The 21,288-nt window shown below is 30.3% G+C and overlaps 2 protein-coding genes across 2 annotated transcripts in view; both read right to left on the bottom strand.

The window, feature by feature from the left end:
• The window catches only part of LOC144840959 (uncharacterized), a 37,805-nt gene extending 20,044 nt beyond the window's left edge, over positions 1–17,761 (bottom strand). The window contains exons 1-6 of the mRNA XM_078697067.1: positions 17,615–17,761; positions 6,802–6,829; positions 2,262–2,461; positions 1,521–1,578; positions 967–1,136; positions 621–790 (exon numbers count right to left, since the gene is read on the bottom strand). Of these exons, the coding sequence (XP_078553193.1) occupies positions 621–790; positions 967–1,136; positions 1,521–1,578; positions 2,262–2,461; positions 6,802–6,829; positions 17,615–17,761 (773 nt within the window). The remainder of the gene's footprint in view (positions 1–620; positions 791–966; positions 1,137–1,520; positions 1,579–2,261; positions 2,462–6,801; positions 6,830–17,614) is intronic.
• Positions 1–21,288, bottom strand: part of LOC144839162 (uncharacterized) — a 304,410-nt gene that overhangs the window by 32,565 nt on the left and 250,557 nt on the right. The gene's annotated exons all lie outside the window — the stretch shown is intronic.

Here is a 21,288-nt window from a genome sequence, read left to right as displayed (position 1 = left end):
AAGTAATCAAACAGAATAGAAAAAAATGTCATACCAGGTACATATTTGGAATGTTAATTTGATACGTACAAAAAAATACAGGTAAAGTCTAATTATTTAGGATTATCGGAATGAATGCGTAGGCCATAATACTCCACTTACCACGATTTTTAAATATTATTAATTTTACTTACAACCAGAATGCCAGGACTCCGCATTGTCCGAAGAGCTGAATAAGAAGGTTGGAAGATGTGTTCCTTCATAATCACATCCCAACAGCATGTCGTTAAACATTAACCATCCTTTATCTATTGTGCATCCGCCGAAGTGTTTGTTAATATAGAATACCCGATGTTTTCTATTATGCAAACAACAATATAATAATATGAAATATATCAAATTAACATGAATGTAAACACATTTTATCCATATTTTTATATCTTTATTTAATTTTATCAATACTCAATAAGAAATAAAAACCTTTAGAATGTGTTTACAAAGATGTGATCTAACTGTAGGCCTATTGCATTTTGTATATAATTATAATTATTGAAATATGTTACATTACTAATTTGTTTATAACAATGTAAAACATGAAATTCATAATTCTACAATCTCCATTTTCCTAATACAAAACTTACGTATGACCTGCTATGCTGAAGTAATTCATCTGTACACCAGGCTTTAAATCATCCCAAGGTGAATCAAGAAGATGTTCAATTGAAAACCAAGATGTTTTAGTCGTTGCACTTCCGTTGAATATCAAATGTACAAGTTCATCCTGACATTTAGAATACAGTGTTAACTTCACCTATACAAACATTATAGTAAACATTACAATGCATACATACTATCTATGTTTCTTGACTATGTTATTTAAACCATTATAATAATTATTATAAACAGAAAAAAATAGAAAAAAAAGATGTGACAAAGCCGGGAAAATCAAAGTGTTACATACATAGGTTATTATGTTACGTAGCTTACTTCAATAATGTTCGTTAAAGTCCAATCTTCAAAAGCTTTGCTCAATCTAAAATTTTCTGAAGAATCAAATGATTTAGCAGCGCATGATTCTGATGTTTGAGTTCCATCGACAAAAGAATTATAAATGGAAACTCCAGTACCCGACATGCCCTTGAATATCAAGTTCCATTCTAAAACCAATAAGATGAATAATGAACGTTTACTACACTGTCTATCTAATCGGTATATTGCGCCCATTGTATTTTAGTAAAACATAGCAGTAGAACTACTCCCTTAGCAGTACTGATGGCAGTATGTTGCAGTGGCGGTGGTGGCGTCGGCGGCGGCGCCGGCAGTAGCAGCGGCAGCAGCAGCAGTGGAGGAAGCGGTAACAGCTGCTTCAGCAGCAGCAGCAGCAGTTACAGTAGTAGTAATAGTTAGGACTAGTGGCAACATACTGTAACAATGACATTAGTTGCATAACAGTACAGTAGTAAAGAAGCAGAGATAAAAGAAGCTACAGCAGAAAGGTAACAGGCCTTATATTCCGTCGTATCCATAGAAACTCAACTTACCATCAGCACGGGTTTCCAAAGAATACTGGACTTCATGGCGACAATGAACATACGATTTCTTTATAAACAAACAGATAATTAGTGGAATAAAATAAGAAATATTTATATATGCCTATGCGTATTTTTATTATTATTTTAATATATTAGTATAAGTGAAATAAAACATTCCAAGAAAAAAAATATTTTTCTAGAGGGATTAGGCTATTCTACGTCAAAAGAAACCTTCGGTAAATTTGACCAATTCATTTTATTTGTTTTATGTTTTTTTTATATTGAATGTTGTTGACGTGGGTTTGGTTAAGCACATCTTTTGATGACAGTTTTTTAAACTGTTGTTTTACCTCGACAGCCCCGTTCAACTTCTTTGTTTCTGATTGTCGAAAGATTAAAAATAAATAAAAAATAGAGGGCGCATATCAATACATAAATACGTAATATAATAATGTATTTCGACAAGCGAAATATTTAATTGGCTCAATGGTTAGAGTCTCAGCTTTCACTGGAGTTTTATTTATATAATAACGTTAGACGTGGCGATATAATAAGTAGTTATGTGTTGCGACAGGTAACATTTTTACATAGGCTAGTAATATTAACTTTTAAAAGTACATTTGTTTTTAAAAAAAAAGCAAACTAAAGTAGTTACATGCTTACCTCCAAAATAAACTCGTAGTAAACTACATCGTTTATCATCTTGGATGTCTCCATATCGTCATTTTTAATGGAATTTAAATAACATACTTTTTTCTCTTTGTCGTAAGAAACTGACAGGCACAATTGCTCCTTCTGGCATGAGATAATACATCGTACCACTGACTCACTTCTAAAACGTTGTATTATCTGATCAGTAACAGGTAACCTACCACCAGGTCCAATTTTATGCATTATGCTAATTGGTCGTTTACATTTTCTTTCAACGACTGATTGACTCTTTGTAAATTCTAGAATAAATATAGGTTATAAACAGTTTAAAAATACATAGCAAGGAATTATTTTTTCGATCAATTTTTTCTTTTATGTAACCGCATAAATTAATGAATACATTTTAAACATACGCCGGGCATTTTACATTGCAAATACGAATAGGTCCCGACTTACACAGGTAGTTCTGAGACCCAGATATTTTCCATGCTGTTTATGCCCAGACTTGCGATTCTGGTTTACATAAACTTCGCAATTTTGCTCAGATAAATTTATAACAGAAGTATGTTTAATATAAAACAATTAATGAATGTTTTGTACTCCTCAGATGGGGAACATTCAACCCAGCTCCGCCTAATTCATAGAACATTTCAATCCCATCAACTCATAAAACCATGATAAGCTTACGACTGGATAAATTATTACATTATGTAAACAGTTTTCAAATCATACCTTTGATTGATATCATCATTATAAACAATATAACTTTGTCCACCATAATGTCAGAGTTAGGCCTATAGACCTAGTAGTATTCACAATTCTGTTTGATTAGGAAAAAATTATATCCGTAAATAAATTTATGCCAATAAGGACTGTGTCCTGCTAATTTAGGTACTCAATTTAAGTTGTAATTGCTTACAAACCGTTAGGCCAGGTGGCTAATGTCATGTAACCAGTTATTTATACTGCCTGTGTAATCAAAATACACTGCTATTTATTTTTTTATATTACATAGCCTATGTAAATACGCGAACGTGATTGGTTGAAACTGCATCACATGACTACCGCTGCGAGGATCGTAAATCGTATATATCCTCGAGAACGATGATATTGACTGAGTAATTTTCGCGTAATTATCGTGTCCCTGTCATTAATCATATCAATTCTCGAGTACAATGATATTGACTATGTAATTTTCGTGTGGCAACAACTTATTGTTTGGTAGGGCCCTTATAGTTTGAATGTGGGGGGAGGCGGAGTTAATGTAAGGGAGGTGCTTATTCGAGGGATACGTTATTTTTTTTAGTTTTAATAATATGGTACATTTACAAATAACATCCTCTAAAATAAAATAAGTAAATATGAAAAGTGGTAAAAAAATAACAAATGCTTGGTAAATTGTAGATAACAGTTCGATGAAATCTAGTAAAAATAGTATAATTGTGTTATAAATATAATACAATATTGTGTGTAATGTGGATGGGCGTTTATTAGAAGGTAGTTGGGGTGGGGGTGAGGAGGTCGGCGATATTATTATTTTGTATATTTATGTATGTTTCTATGTTTCCTCGTTCTTGTGATTGGTATGTGTACTTTGTTATATATTGTTTTATGCGTGTTTTATAATGTTTTATATATATAAGCATTTGTCGGCGATTTTAATATTCAATAAAATTAAACGAAAGTGGTCTTTAATTGGAGGGAATAATTTTTTACACAGGTTTTATTTATGATCTCTAATTAGAATCTATTAAATACAAGTAGGCATAAATACAATTTAAGGTGATCTTTAATTGGAAGAAATAATTTGAAGGACAATTTGTTTCCACCCAAACCGTGGTCTTTGGTCAAAATAACAGAGTGTCGTTTGTTCATGATTGGAATCTTTAATTGGTGGGGGAACTGTAACTGTATAACCAAGAAAATGTTTTTGAAAAAGAATTTAACAATAAATAATTTAAAATTTGACTTTCATTGGCACAAATAAAATGTGGATGATAGGCATATATAGAAATATCAATATTATAAATATAAAGATAAATATTTTTAACAAGGCTTTATCATTGGCGTGTAATCGAAAAACGTAAAGAAGCAATAGTTTTAACTTATTGAACGATTTGACAAAAACGATAACAATTGCGGGTCGTAAACACCCGCTGTTTGTTAATAAATATTAATTCCATTGATCTTTATTATACGTTATAATTTGTATTCGATTGATTTTATAGATGGATCCATAATATAAAACGTCTTTTATATCTTCCTTCGTTTTCTCGAATGTTTTTAGCCTAGAATTTGAATTCAAGATTTTTGTTTATTTTCTTACAAAATTAAAAGTGTTCAGGCCCGTAACCCGGTCGAACTTACCCCACCGTTTGCTCCAGGCTCCACTTGGCTAAATAAATAAATAATAAAAAATAACAAAATAATTACAAAATTGAAAAATTTAATTTAAAATAGGCCTACAATTTATAAAATTATATATTATATAAATGAATTATTTTAAAAAGTATTATTGTCAAAAATTATTTTTGTTCAAATTTAGTCTTTTTGGAATATTACTACGACTAAAAAATAAGTAAGTTTCAATTATTTTAAACTGAGAGTATAAAATCTGTTCATATTTTATAGATTACTCAATTGACTGTCAATTGGATCTCAGATATATCTGGAAAATTCGGATCTTGATATCTGAGTTTTCTATATTCATTCTTCAACTAGAAAACTCAGATCTTCAAATTGTTCGTTCCATTATTAATCAGAAGGTAGGTTGTTTGAAATACTACTGTCAGTATTATACGTTTTCTTATTAATATTGTACTTTGAATGAATGTCAGGCTAGTGATCATCAGTTCCCTCGATGTAATTTTATATACTTATTCCCCACAATATACTCGTATGTTTTATGAATATATTTAATTTGATCTTTAATAATGTACTACTGTACCTTCACACTGCGGACCGAAAATAAACAAAAACTAAAATGGCTATCGCAACCAACGGCCAACTTAGTTGAAACCAATCATGCTGGAAGTTGCAAGGTGATTGACACACCTTACCGTGAACCCGGAAATTACTTCTACCGCGCGTAGAGTTAAAAATCTACCGATGAAATCAGATATTTTGTTATAAAACCCTTTATAATATCTTCCTAAGTTAGAAATATGGAACAATATCGTAATAGTGGAAACTAATGTTATCAAATCTACGTTTCGCGATACATCTGAGATAGATAAGGCGGAGATTTGTCCCAAAGTTTTTCCATTGTGCTCGCCTATGTCAGAATTAACCATAATTTATATATAGATGGTTTATTAGAGACACTGAGCTTTCCGTTAGTGTTGGGAAAAGAAAAGAATTTGTTGAGCCTCCATGTAAAACAAGCCGATACTATAATAGCCCTATGCTTTATCTTACACGCCTCCTTAATGAGAGAGATAGACTTTAATACAGTAAAACTAAATAAATTATGTAAAGATGTATAAATAAATTAAACATAATATGCGAATATGTACAAATAAATAACAAATATCGCTGTCAATCATTTTAACAACTCTATAATTTCACCATTGTGTAATTATAATTGATAATATTGTAAATAAATTACCAATTGTCTTACTTCCCTTACTTTATTTATTGAATTTTTAGTCGCGTGGACGCGACTCTATAGTTCACTATGTCGGTTGGTCGGTCTGTCTGTCTGTCGGTCGGTCTGTCTGTCGGTCCGGTATCACTATGCATTGTAGCACGCGACTTAATGGCTGTTGGCCTTGTTAAATTTGTAGATACATTTTAGCTAAATTTGCATATTTATGTATTTTTCCATGTTTTCTTGTTCTTGTGATTTGTATGTGTACTTTGTTATATATTGTTGTATGCGTGTTTTTAATGTTTTATATTTATAAGCATTTGGCTGCGATTTTGATATTCACTAAAATTAAATGAAAGTGGTCTTTAATTGGAGGGAATAATTTTACACAGGTTTTATTTATGATCTCTAATTAGAATCTATTAAATACAAGTAGGCATAAATACAATTTAAGGTGATCTTTAATTGGAGGAAATAATTTGAAGGACAATTTGTTTCCACCCAAACCGTGGTCTTTGGTCAAAATAACAGAGTGTCGTTTGTTCATGATTGGAATCTTTAATTTGTGGGGGAACTGTAACTGTATAACCAAGAAAATGTTTCTAGCAAATTAAAAAAAAAGAATTAACAATAAATAATTTTAAATTTGACTTTCATTGACACAAATAAAATGTGGATGATAGGCATATATAGAAATATCCATACTATAAATATAAAGATAAATTATTTTAACAAGGCTTTATCATTGGCGTCTAATCGAAAAATGTTAAAAAGCAATAGTTTTAACTTATTGAACGATTTGAAAAAAACGATGACAATTGCGGGTCGTAAACACCCGCTGTTTGTTAATAAATATTAATTCCATTGATCTTTATTATACGTTATGATTTTTATTCGATTGATTTTATAGTTGGATCCATAATATAAAACGTCTTTTATATCTTCCTTCGTTTTCTCGAATGTTTTTAGCCTAGAATTTGAATTCAAGATTTTTTTTTATCTTTCTTACAAAATTAAAAGTGTTCATGCCCGTATCCCGGTCGAACTTACCCTGTCGTTTGCTCCAGGCTCCACTTGGCTAAATAAATAAATAATAAAAAATAAAAAAATAATTACACAATTGAAAAATTTAATTTAAAATAGGCCTACAATTTATGAAAGAAATTATAAATGAATTAATTTAAAAAGTATTATTGTCAAAAATTATTTTTGTTCAAATTTAGTCTTATTGGAATATTACTACAACTAAAAAATAAGTAATTTTCAATTATTTTAAACTGAGAGTATAAAATCTGTTCATATTTATAGATTACTCAATTGACTGTCAATTGGATATTAGATATATCTAGAAAATGTGGATCTTGATATCTGAGTTTTCTATATTCTTTCTTCAACTCGAAAACTCAGATCTTCAAATTGATCGTTCCATTATTAATCAGAAGGTAGGTTGTTTGAAATACTACTGTCAGTAATATACGCTTTCTTATTAATATTGTACTTTGTAGTAGCGGCCTATGACTTAAATCATAAAGAAAATACAGTACGCGTTACCGTTAAAATTTTAGCCTCTGGATATCATCGCAAGCTCAGTGGTCTAGAGGTATGAATGTCAGGCTAGTGATCATCAGTTCCCTCGATGTAACTTTATATACTTATTCCCCACAATATACTCGTATGTTTTATGAATATATTTAATTTGATCTTTAATAATGTACTACTGTACCTTCACACGTGCGGTCCGAAAATAAACAAAGACTAAAATGGCTATCGCCACCAACGGCCAACTTAGTTGAAACCAATCATGCAGGGAGTTGCAAGGTGATTGACACACCTTACCGTGAACCCGTAAATTACTTCTACCGCGCGTAGAGTTAAAAATCTACCGATGAAATCAGATATTTTGTTATAAATCCCTTTATAATATCTTCCTAAGTTAGAAATATGGAACAATATCGTAATAGTGGAAACTAATGTTATCAAATCTACGTTTCGCGATACATCTGAGATAGATAAGGCGGAGATTTGTCCCAAAGTTTTTCCATTGTGCTCGCCTATGTCAGAATTAACCATAATTTATATATAGATGGTTTATTAGAGACACTGAGCTTTCCGTTAGTGTTGGGAAAAGAAAAGAATTTGTTGAGCCTCCATGTAAAACAAACCGATACTATAATAGCCCTATGCTTTATCTTACACGCCTCCTTAATGAAAGAGATAGACTTTAATACAGTAAAACTAAATACATTATGTAAAGATGTATAAAAAAATTAAACATAATATGCGAATATGTACAAATAAATAACAAATATCACTGTCAATCATTTTAACAACTCCATAATTTCCCCATTGTGTAATTATAATTGATAATATTGTAAATAAATTACCAATTTTCTTACTTCCCTTGCTTTATTTGTTGAATTTTTAAATTTGTAGATACATTTTAGTTAAATTTGTATATTGCTGTATTTTTCCTTGTTTTCTTGTTCTTGTGATTGTTATGTGTACTTTGTTATATATTGTTTTATGCGTGTTTTTAATGTTTTATATTTATAAGCATTTGGCTGCAATTTTGATATTCAATAAAATTAAATGAAAGTGGTCTTTAATTGGAGGGAATAATTTGTACACATGTTTTATTTATGATCTCTAATTAGAATATATTAAATACAAGTAGGCATAAATACAATTTAAGGTGATCTTTAATTGGAGGAAATAATTTGAAGGACAATTTGTTTCCATCCAAACCGTGGTCTTTGGTCAAAATAACAGAGTATCGTTTGTTCATGATTGGAATCTTTAATTGGTGGGGGAACTGTAACTGTATAACCAAGAAAATGTTTCCAGCAAATTAAAAAAAAGAATTTAACAATAAATAATTTTAAATTTGACTTTCATTGGCACAAATAAAATGTGAATGAATAGTGAATAAATATAAAGATAAATTATTTTAACAAGGCTTTATCATCGGCGTCTAATCGAAAAACGTAAAGAACCAATAGTTTTAACTTATTGAACGATTTGACAAAAACGATGACAATTGCGGATCGTAAACACCCGCTGTTTGTTAATAAATATTAATTCCATTGATTTTTATTCGATTGATTTTATAGGTGGATCCATGATATAAAACGTCTTTTTTATCTTCCTTCGTTGCCTCGAATGTTTTTAGCCTAGAATTTGAATTCAATATTTTTGATTATCTTTCTTACAAAATTAAATGTTTTCAGGCCCGTACCCCGATGGAACTTACCTTTAGAAACGTCACTGCATACATAATACGATAATCGTATAAAGTATTTTGTTTCTTATATCATTTCAAGAATATCATATACCCACTTTATTTCTGACGTTTTCCAAATTATCTTGTAAAGTCGAAGTCTTTGTGAATTGTGCTATTTTTGTATCTGCGTTACAACTATAGCGAAAATATTAAGGAAAATATTCTACTTAATAATAATGGTTCATTATTATGCAATACAACTCAATCAATAAACGGCAACAACAATTCTTTTAAAATTAGTTAAATAAGGAAAAAACTAGGTAACATCATCCACTACATAATAAGCCTACAACTCAATCGATAAAATGGTAACAATACTTTTTTTTTAATATCAAATTGAGGACCTTAATTCTTCGTAATTTAATCCACTACATAATAGGCATACAACTCAATCGATGGTAACAGCAATTCATTTAAAAATTATCTAAATGACTAAATATTTCTATTTAATAATTCATAATCAACTAAATATAATACAACTCAAAAACTAACGACGAAAATGATAACAATTTATTTTTAAACACGCAAACGATTAACAGTATTAGAGGAAATTACATTCATGTTTGTAAAACTAATTCTTTATAACAAACATGTAATGTAAGGAAATATTTATAAAAATTAATCGAATTAAAAACTGTTAATGTACGATAAAGTTAAACAATATAATTAAAATGTATTATTCTACTTGTTATGTTCAAAATGATGATTAGATTTATTCAAAAGTTTAACGCTATTATTATCAATCGCCTTGTCAAAGCGCCGGGCGTAGTTTTTTGTTTGTCGGGAGAGCATTAAACATGTTTAATTTTCTCCCGACAAGACGACTCAGTCTGAGTTGACATACGATTTAGATTCAAGATGGTATGTGTTGTTTTTAATGTCCTGGATAGATAGATAGATAAAAATCCAAATCGAATAAGTTAAAACTGCCTCAATACAAGTTTATTTTTACTACATGTTTCGGGCATAGCCCATCATCAGGTGAAGAGAATTGTAACAAAGGATAACATATATAAGTCACAAAATTACATAATAAAACAAATCAGCCAATCAAAGATGTTAACAAACAAAAGGCATAGTTATAAAGGCACGCCTCCAAAAGCTATGGGGTACAAAGCAGAAATGGTTGCTTATAAAGCAGGAAATTTAAAACAAAGACAAAAGCTTCAAGTGTAAATAATTATTATTATGCCTGTAGGGGCGAGAGTACCAAGCTTTACAATTATTCTTTCTTCTATAATTCTACGAGATGTCTCAGAACCATTACATACCTTAACACCAGAAATTGTAATATCCGAAAGGGAATGCTCATTATTACAAAAATGGGTGGCTACAGGTAATCCGGGAGTCTGTAGTTTAATAGACCTTAAATGTTCTACAAACCTATCACCTAACCTGCGTTTAGTTTCACCAATATAAAGCATATTACATTTAGTACACGAAGTACAATAAACTAGATTTCTAGTTGTGCAAGTAATACGATCTGTGATAACATAATTACCAGAAGGTCCTACTATTTGGTTTGAACATGAAACGTAATTATGTCAATGTCGAACATCTATTTCTATTACATTTGAATGTTCCAGTTGATTCATTACCTTTGTTTTGTAATTTAGATTTAACTAAAGTGTATTTAATGCTTTGATCACGTCTGTAAGCTATCATGGGTGGTTCTTAAAAAATATCTTTTGTAGCGGATTTATCTTCAGTCAAAATTGAAAAGTTATCGCGGACAATGTTAATAACCTTCTTATTCATAGGATGATACGTGAGGACTAGAGGTATGCGGTCACAAGCATTTGTATTATGTGTAGGTTGCAATTGATTTATAGATAGATAGATATTGACCTAAGAAGACTTATCTATATTCACGTCACTGTAATGCGCTCTATACGAATAAATACATTAATTTAATTAACTAGAGGGTGAGCTCGCTTCGCTCGCTCCCCCTCTAGGAAGTGTAGACGATGGTTCTCTTTATCCTAAAATAAACATAAAAAAACTAAAATGGCTATAGCCACTAACGGCCAACTTAGTTGAAATCAGGTTGTTACAAGGTGAACTCATCGTGAACACGGAAATTACTTTGACCGCGTAGAATTGAAATTCCGTTGAAATCATAAATTTGGTTAAAAAACTCTTTATAATATCTTCCTAAGAAAGAAATATGGAACAATATCGTAATAGTGAAACTAATGTTATCAAATTTACATTTCACAGTACATCTGAGATAGATCATGTAGGCATCCAAGGCAGAGATTTGTACCGAAGTTTTTCCATTGTGCTCGCCTATGTCAGAATTAACCATAATTTATATATAGCTTCAATAAAATAGTAAATGTCAATAGTAGGCTGCATGCTAAACAGCAAGTGTATATAGGCAGATATTTTGTAGATTTATTTTATATTTAATCTAAAGGCAAATTACTGAAAAAATGCCAATGCTGTGGGTATCAGTGGCTGGATCTCAATGGAGATACAAAAAAAAAGCGAAAACCTAAATCAAAACGATAAAGTAAAACAGTCAACAGCAACACTAGCCTTTCATCAGTACAATTGAAGGAATTTGGATAAAGTCATAGCATAAGAACTGGTAAGTGCTGTCTAGGGTGGACAGGAATAAAAGATATAACAAAAGAGACAGGGTGGTGAATGGTGGGTGAAGACTGAATAAGAGTAGAAAACAAAGAAGGTAGCTTAGTAGAGATATAAACAATTTTGGAATAGAACTAAAAAACAGCTAAAATTGTGGTTAATATTGAAACTTAAATTTTGGTAGTAAAACAAAATTTTACCGATCTGGGAGTATGTTCCTAATGTTAAGTCCAAAAGATTTTATAATTTTAAGTAGTATTCCCAGTGGTTTTCTTTGTCTTTGGAGTTTTGTCGCTCCATTTGACTTCGTGGTCTATTGCAATAACTCTGAAATTTGCAATCGAGTGACCAGCTGAAAAAACCTGTTCGGCTACAGGTTGATCAAGCTTTAATGTTTTGATAGCTGACCTGTGTCGTGTCATTCTCATACGGAGAGTGTTTTTTGTTTCCCCGACATACTGTTTACCACAAATATTACAGTATATGAGATAAATGACGTTTTTGGTTAAACACTTAATTGATTGTCTTTTCCAAAAAATGCGGCCAGTTTGGTTACTCTTACATTTTTCAGTAGAATCAACCAATGAAAAAGTTTTGTAAGATTTGCCGCAAAGGTGACTGCCCACATTTTGGCTGTCATGAGAGTTAATTTCACTTTTAAATTTGGATCTGACTAATAATTATATCACGAAGGTTGGGAGGTCTACGGAATGCAATAATGGGTGGTTCCGGAAAAACAGTCCATATTACATGTATATTTTTTGTCGAATTACTTATTTTGAAAAATAATATTCCTATACATAGTAAACTTAAATGCTATATAGAAGTTAGGTCTAAATCTTATTTAATTAATGTAAATAATCGAATACTAACCTATTTATGCAGTAGGCCTACATACACAGTCTGTGAGGATAGAACTACAGGCGACAAAGGCAGCACACAGAAAATGGTCGTACATTGACCATGCGTATTATAAACATGGTTCTGAATTCTGCGCATTCGCAGACCTTCAAAGTCTGTCTCTGAATAATAGCGGTATTTTGTGTAATTTTCCACTCTCCCGCTAAATTACAAATGCTACCGATTTCTATTTTTTATAAAGATAAAAAATATCCCAATAATGTATACTAATTTATAATATCTACGACCTCTAGGCTAAATAAAGATAAGAGATTAGAAAGCACACTATTTATAATACAGTCAAGATAATAATTCTTTGACAAAAATGTTTTTGATTTGGATCGAACAAAAACATTATTTGAAAAATCTGTAATTTAAAGCAAAAAATAATCAATTGACTGGAAGTCAATTGGTTTTTGGTTGAATTTAACCGTTTATTCGTATTTTTATAAGTGAAAACATTATATTTATTATTGTTTTTCTATGGAAGTGGATAAAGTTGTTACAAAGTTTGGTTTTTAATTTAAATTAATTGTCATGTTTCATGGGGGACAATACATAAATAGTGAAATATTGAGTTGGTATCGCATTTTTCGCATTTGGAACGTCGTTTTTACTGTTTTAAGATACCAATAATTATTTCTATCTTAATAGCTCCCTCCTGATGTCATTTTAAATAAAAACTATAGCGACCTCTATTATTTAGACACCCTTTCAAAAATTTAATTTTATTTCCAACTGTACTTGAGGAGGTCTTCCAGTCGTAGGACAATGGCATGTCATTAGGCTTCTCAATGTGATCCGTAATAATGTTCAGTTTGTTAAAATGCTAATTGGTATATAGAGGTATCGTATGGTATACCACTAAAAACTTCCGTCAGAAAGCATTCACAAATGTTAAACTGTCTAAAATCACGAATAACATTGTATTTGTGTGTTTCGTAAAAGATGTTTAATTAAAATTAAATTAATATCATGTCCATTAAAACAATCCATTATACGCGTGACATATAAGCCAGTTTTGAAATATCTTGTGTTCGGGGTCAAATTTTAAGTCCTTACATGCCCCAAACTTTCTTGAAAATGGGAAGGGTATTCAGATATGTCGTGTTATCTCCCGCTGAAATAAAATTTCTCCCGATATACATAAAAAATATCCTGATAATGGAGAACTTTCGAAACGCAATGCAAGCGAGTTGACGAAAGTCAAGCCACAGTTTGAATAATCCATCGCTTGTGAATGGTCAAATTACTTGCGTCCTAGTGGTAACCAAGAATTAATAACGACAACTACTCTAAGTATGTAATTGTGAAGTATATGTTTTATTCAAGTTGTTTTCTTATCTTAGTTAATTAGTCATGTACTGCATCGTAATGTGTAAAATGTGTTTTAACATTAATTAATCTAGCCACCATAGCATATAAATAGTTTTATTCCTAATGGAAAATTAGGTTACAAAAAGGTATATACATTACCATTAAATCGACATATCTAAACAACAACATGTTAAACTGAGAACAATTTTCGAAAGATACATAAGCGTCATTTTTCAATTTGACTTTTTACCTTTTAATTAATTAATAATTATGACGTGCAATGAATGAAGCTGAAGTTTCTGGCAATTTTCCTAAAATAATTCCCACTAAGCTTACAGTGAGTTTAGTAAATGTATACATTTGCATAAATATCATATTGAATAATTAGCTCAAGTCTAAGATAATACTACATAAATAGTATATTCATTTCAAATGAGAGCAAAATACACATTATCGTCATTCACAAGAAGAATGCTACTATCATGTCTATTAATTTTGAATCCGTCTTAAATATGAAGTGAAAAATGCTTAGGCCTAATTACTTCAAAAATAGTGCGTCATTCATAAGTGGTTAAAGATTGGTTGATTCCTTTTAACTGCAAGATAATTATCAGCCGTACTTGACATGCACTGTCATAATATACGCTTGCTCAATCACTGAAAAACAATAGATAATTTGATATAGACTTTGAAAGCGAAAACCATTGCAATGGTGTTCATCCACATTCTTATTTGACAACATCTTATAGGCCTAGAGATAATAATAACATTAACATTATTTATTTCAATAAACATGTTTGGACAGTGAGTGGTATGTCATGTCAAATATTAAAGGTTACCGTACAAGTGTGAGTGATCCATAATATTATAGTGATTATTATAGATTATTACAATTAATAGTCGAAACCCTCAGAACATTAGGCATAATATGTATTGTACTAGGTAAGACAGATCAATAACATATAAACCAATACTAATCCATGTCTCAATACTTTCGTCGAGCTATTCAGCTTGACTTCTTCAGATTATGCTGTTATATTGACAACGACGTACTCCACCGCGGTTTGTGGCATAGTATATAGCAACTACAAAAAGTCAAACTGAGTAGCTCGATAAAAAGGCTATTAAGACGTAAGTTCGAATTGGTTTATTTTGTGAATCTGACTTATCTAGTACGTACACTCATGGAAGAGGGTAATTTCACACTTCCCTGGTACACCTGATGAAATAGTTATTAATGTGTCTTGAAATATCCTTGTATTTTCCCCGTTTGTTTTTAGTAGACCATAACTATTTTTTTAATTCTTGAAACTAGGAAGTAAATCTCCAGTGATGATCCACTGATGTTAAGAATTTAATGGCCATGTTCATATTTAGTTTATACTTACAGCCACTTTGCCATATCTCTGCCCTGTTAGAAGAGCTGAATATGAATGCTGGGCTGGGAATAATATGTTGCCAGTCACAATTATACAATGGATCTTCAATTACAGCTAGCCATCCTATATCAGTAGGGCATCCAGTATAATCGTTATTAACAAAGAAAACTCGTTTCTCGCTGTGATAATATAAAATAAATGTAAAGTCATGTTGATTGTTGTTCCAGAACGTTACCTTTTCCAATTCTAATGTTATTTGTTTGATGCAATTCAATGATTTTAAGTATAATTGAACACGTCATCACTGTATAATTTTTCATTTATTTGTTTCACCAATAATGTAGATTGTCAGTGTAGTATAATATTTGTAAAGACCTACTTTTTATGTTTTAATATTTTGCTTATCATGTGCAACAGCGGGTTCTCACACTAAAAGCTATACAGTTGGTAATTATTTCACATAAACATACATATTATAACATGCTATTGGTTTCAGCTTCTCTTAATTGAATTGAAAAAAAGATAAACTTAAATAAAATTAATTACCCTTTACCATTTTTTTTGCTTTAAAATCTTCCCAATGTTAATGCACAATTTATAGTAGGCATAATTTCATAAATTTCATTTGGCTACGAAAAAACAAATTTAATACTAACTTATCACCTGCTATGCTGAAGTAATTCATCTGTAAACCGGGCTTTAAATCATCCCAAGGGGAATCAAGAAGATGTTCAATTGAAAACCAAGATGTTTTATTCGTTGTTTTTCCGTTGAATATCAAGTGTATAAGCTCTTCATATTTAGAATACAGTGTTAATTTCACCTATACACACGTAATTAGCGACTATTAATGAGTGCACAGTGTATTTATGTAATATTGACAAATATAAAATATGCATATTATATTATTATTAACACTTGTCATTAGCAAATATTAATGAGTATGTACAGTGTATTTATTTAAAGATGTATTGTCCCCAAAAACATGAAAAATGAAGATTAATTAAATCTTTAGTTTTAATAAAGTTAATCACTTGTGAAAAAAAAACGGGAAAAAAATAATGTTTTCACTTATGTAATAATATAATAAATGGTTAAATTCAACCAAAAATCTATTGGCTGGCAGCAAATTTGGCCATTTTTTGCTTTAAATTCCAGTTTGTTTAGGTAAATAATTTTTTTTTGATCCAATTTTTGGTCAAAGTAAATAACTATTATGTGATATTAAAATGGCATATCCAACAAAAAAAATTGTAAAAATTATTTTTCAGGGGGACAATACATCTTTAATATTTACTAGATATGCAGATTATACTATTATGAACAGACGTCATTAGCGACTATTAATGAGTATGTACAGTGTATTTATTTAATATTGACTAGTATATGCAAATTATACTATTATGAACACACGTCATTAGCGACTATTAATTAGTATGTACAGTGTATTTATGTAATGTTGACTAGTATATGCAAATTATACTGTTATGAACACATGTAATTATCGACTATTAATTAGTATGTACAGTGTATTTATTTAATATTGAATAGTATATGCAAATTATACTATTATGAACACACGTCATTAGCGACTATTAATTAGTATGTACAGTGTATTTATTTAATATTGAATAGTATATGCAAATTATACTATTATGAACACACGTCATTAGCGACTATTAATTAGTATGTACAGTGTATTTATGTAATATTGACTAGTATATGCAAATTATACTATTATGAACACACGTCATTAGCGACTATTAATTAATATGTAGAGTGTATTTATTTAATATTGACTAGTATATGCAAATTATACTATTATGAACACACGTCATTAGCGATTATTAATTATTATGTACAGTGTATTTATTTAATATTGACTAGTATATGCAAATTATACTATTATGAACACACGTCATTAGCGATTATTAATTATTATGTACAGTGTATTTATTTAATATTGACTAGTATACAGTATGCAAACTATACTATTATGAACAAAAGTTCTTCAAATTACAGATTCAAATAGAAAACAAGGTTACAAACCTCACAAAAGATAAAAAAAAAAAGGTTACAAAGATGGATAAATATAATGTGAATGAAATCAATGAATATTTGTACATGTTTTCAATAGAACAAATAAAGAAAATAGAGAGCAAAAATAAGTTTATGAAAACAGAGAAGAATTAAAAGAATGGATTTAAGGACTTTTTAAAGACATCGCTTTAAGTATTAATTTTATTTTACTATATAGAAAAGTAAGTATAATAGTACTAGGTAAAAAGTATATACTTTCAGTAGCAATCTAGTGATGTAATTTATAATTTAAACATGTTAGATACCGGCAATTATTCTAAAACGTTTATGTATAAATTAGTACGCTACTTACCTCAATAATTTTCGATGAAGTCCAGTTATCAAGCACTTTGTTCAATCTGAAATTTTCTGAAGAATCAAATGATTTTGCAGAGCATGATTCTGATGTTTGATTTACATCGACAAATGACTCATAAATAGAAATTCCGTTACCCGACATGCCCTTGAATATTAAGCTCCATTCTAAAAAAGAATTGGCATGAATAAGGACGTTTTTCTATAACATTAATAATAAAAATACTGTGTTGTTTCCTTACCTTACTGTAGCTATGGTAGTTGCCACACATGGGTTCTCGAATACACAGTAATGTCAACGTAAACAAGAAATATTTCTTACAAAAAACGCTGCTCGCTTATTGTTATTGCTAAGGTCAAGTCTGGGGGTCACTTCATCACGCATAGATACTTCAAGTGTGAAGTATCCTATTACAAACAAAATCTTCAATGGACTGTTTTGATAATAATTTAATGATTATCTGACAGCGAATTACAGTATTATATAATATCATGGGACTCATAAATACCAGAAATGCTTTGGGATTTGTCGTTCAACCGTTAGACTCGTTTCCCAGACGTTTTTTGGGTCCAGCAGCTTGTACCTATAAATTATAGTCGAGAATCCTTTTTCGCAAAAATGTCAGTGTCTAGTACTATAACTGCTGCTTGCTTTCAGTTAATAAATGAGTCATCTGTTGTGACGTACCGGGCTAGAGCAGCAGCGTAAAATCTGGCAGTTTCAAATGTACGTACCGCAGGGCTATAGTACATTGTCGTTTACAGAAACGAGACAAGATTATTTATTCAACTAAAATTAGCACCCTGGGAATTAGGCCTACTTCCGAAAGAAAAACTTGTCATAAAACGAGTCCAACTTTTTGAATTTTTTATTTGGACTCATTTAAACAAACCCAATTTGTGATTTGTATATAACATTAGGGTTGAGGGATGGGGAAGAGGATGGGTATCAAGAGGAACAATTTTTAAATATTCTTTATCCACTCAGTAACGAAATGTTTTCATGTTTGATAGGCCTGTAAATAATATACCACTAACTACAGTAAAACATTTTCGATTTAATACTTTGTAAAAACTGTCACATTCATAGTCGATTGAAATAGTAAATACCCTATGTAAAGATACACCACTACGACGTTTATATTTTTTGTAATTATTAATTAATACAAACGTTGATAAGCAACTGTTAGTAATAAAGTTTATTTGTATATTATGTGTGTATATATCTAATAGTAGGGCCTACTCACACTCACAATAATAAAGTTTATTTGTAGTCTCCACCCGAAAGGGGAAAATTGTCATCCAACTTTTCTAGACCAGAATTTTCCGTAGATCACCTTTTCTTACATTTTTATGATTATATGTATTTATTCAATCACCTAATGAAAAAAATCCTTAATTTGATTAAGGGTCAAATGTCAATATAACCAAATATAAACAATTAACATTACAATCAATACATAATGTAAAAGAGCACATACATCATTAATTTCATCAATTGACATATATTTCAATACACGTATTATGTAGTCTGTACCAAATAAATGCAAAGTTGTCCAAACTATGATCAGATCAAATCAAGTAATCAAATTATTTGATCAGTTAAGTTATTTTTTTTCACTATAATTTTGATTAATATAATTAATCAAATCAGACTGGTAAAATCTTACGCTGACCTTAAATGAAATAATTGGTTAAAGCAAAACTTATAACAAAATTCATTTTGCAAAAATTTGTCAGAATGATACGCAATGTTCATTTTGAGGCAATAAACTATCTGATTTGATCTGCTTCTTTATGTTGGCTATATATAATTTTGGTTTTTATTTATCTGGTACTCAGATAACTGAGAATACCTATTTATGTAATAGCCAGTCTGTGCACCTTAACTGGTAAACAAAATGCAATTATGTGATTTTTGTCTAGATTTGGAAGTTTTTTTAAGTTTACGGATTAGTTTACATTGGCTTTTCACAGGCGCCTTGGGCCATTTGGTGGATATAAGCGTCTATTACAAAATGCATTGATTTCACTGTTATGTGAAAAAATATTTTAAGCTATTTTCACCTGTTGAAAAAATCACAGTGTCATCAGCGAGCTGAGCTATTTTCACAATATTATCAATATATTATTTATTCTCAGGTAATTCAATTCCCTTACACAATGGATTGTTCCTTATATTTAGTAGAGGGTGAGCTCGCTTCGCTCGCTCCCCCTCTAGGAAGTGTAGACAATGGTTCTCGGAATGATGACTCGGGTAAAAAGGTTTTAGAAGGACGTTCTCCTTGTACGTTTTCTGTCGGTTACCATGATTGAAAATGCTTGATATTCGTAAAACTAAACCTACTATGTTTCACAGTGTCTTAGATGATTAATAACATTTTAAAGTATAGTGTTTATTGTTTGTAGGGCCCTTATATCTTAATAATATGGTAAGATTTATAGTCAAATGAAATCCTCTACTAATAGATATGAAATGTGGTAAAAAAGAATAACAAATGCTTGGTAAATTGTAGATAACAGTGCGATGAATTCTACTACAAATAGTATAATTGTGTTATTATAAATGTGGATGGACCTTTATTAGATAGTTGTGTTGGGGGATTATTATTCAAAGTGATGTTTTATTGGAGAGGCGTTTATTCAAATAAATACCATCTTAATAATTAATACATTATTTCAATATCAATATCAATAATAATTTTTATTTCTCAAATAAAAACAAAAAACAGTTAACATTTTCTAGAAATAATAGAATAATAAATGAGAAAAAGGGGTACCCCACTGGAAGCTTAAGCTTTAAAATGTGGGGTCCAGGCAACAGAATTAAAAATAAGGTAAGGTAAGAAATATATATAATATATGATAATGAACAAAAAAGACATTTAACTTAACAAATGCAGTTATTTTTTAACTTAAGACAGATATATGATCAACTTAAACAATAATAGTAGAAACAAGGTATTCATGTAGTTTGAACTTAAATGAAGATATAAAATTAATAATTTTAATTTCATCTGGTTCATTTCATAAGTTCTTGATTCATTAAAATAATAGCTTGGTAGATGTCCTTATGATTAATAAATAAACTTGTATCATCTGCAAACATAACAATTTCAGCACAATCACTAATATAATTTAAATCATTAATAAATAACAGAAATAAAGGCGGACCAAGGATGGATCCCTGTGGATTTAATTTAAACATCTTTTGAAACTAACGTTTCGGCCCAAGAAAGAAGACATTACAGCTTGCAACATGGGCAGACATCTCGGTCCTAACGGGACACAGATAGCCTACAGTTATACCTACCAGCTTACTCAATAAAACTCGGCTATCGGGATTTCACTCGATTTTAAACAAAATGTCTTATCATCAAATCTCCCTATGTAATTTTATAATACTATTCCCCACAATATATTCCGATTCTTTATGGCGTATATTTAATTTGATCTTTATTAATTTACAGTATAATTTTTATTTTTTAACTACTGTACCTTCACACGCGCGGTCCGTTCCTAAAATAAACAAAAAAGTAAAATGGCTATAGCCACTAACGGCCAACTTAAGCTCCAGTCCCACTATCGGTTTTTTCTTTCGTCTTCCAAAGAGACACTGTATTGATTGATGGAAAGTGCCTGTTTCCAGTCACCTTTAGTGTAAAATCTATT

This window comes from Antedon bifida, chromosome 4, assembly GCF_963402885.1.
Source record: "Antedon bifida chromosome 4, ecAntBifi1.1, whole genome shotgun sequence".
NCBI classification, from domain to species: domain Eukaryota; kingdom Metazoa; phylum Echinodermata; class Crinoidea; order Comatulida; family Antedonidae; genus Antedon; species Antedon bifida.
Note: the sequence above shows the minus strand (reverse complement) of the source record. Positions and strands in the feature narration are given on the sequence as shown.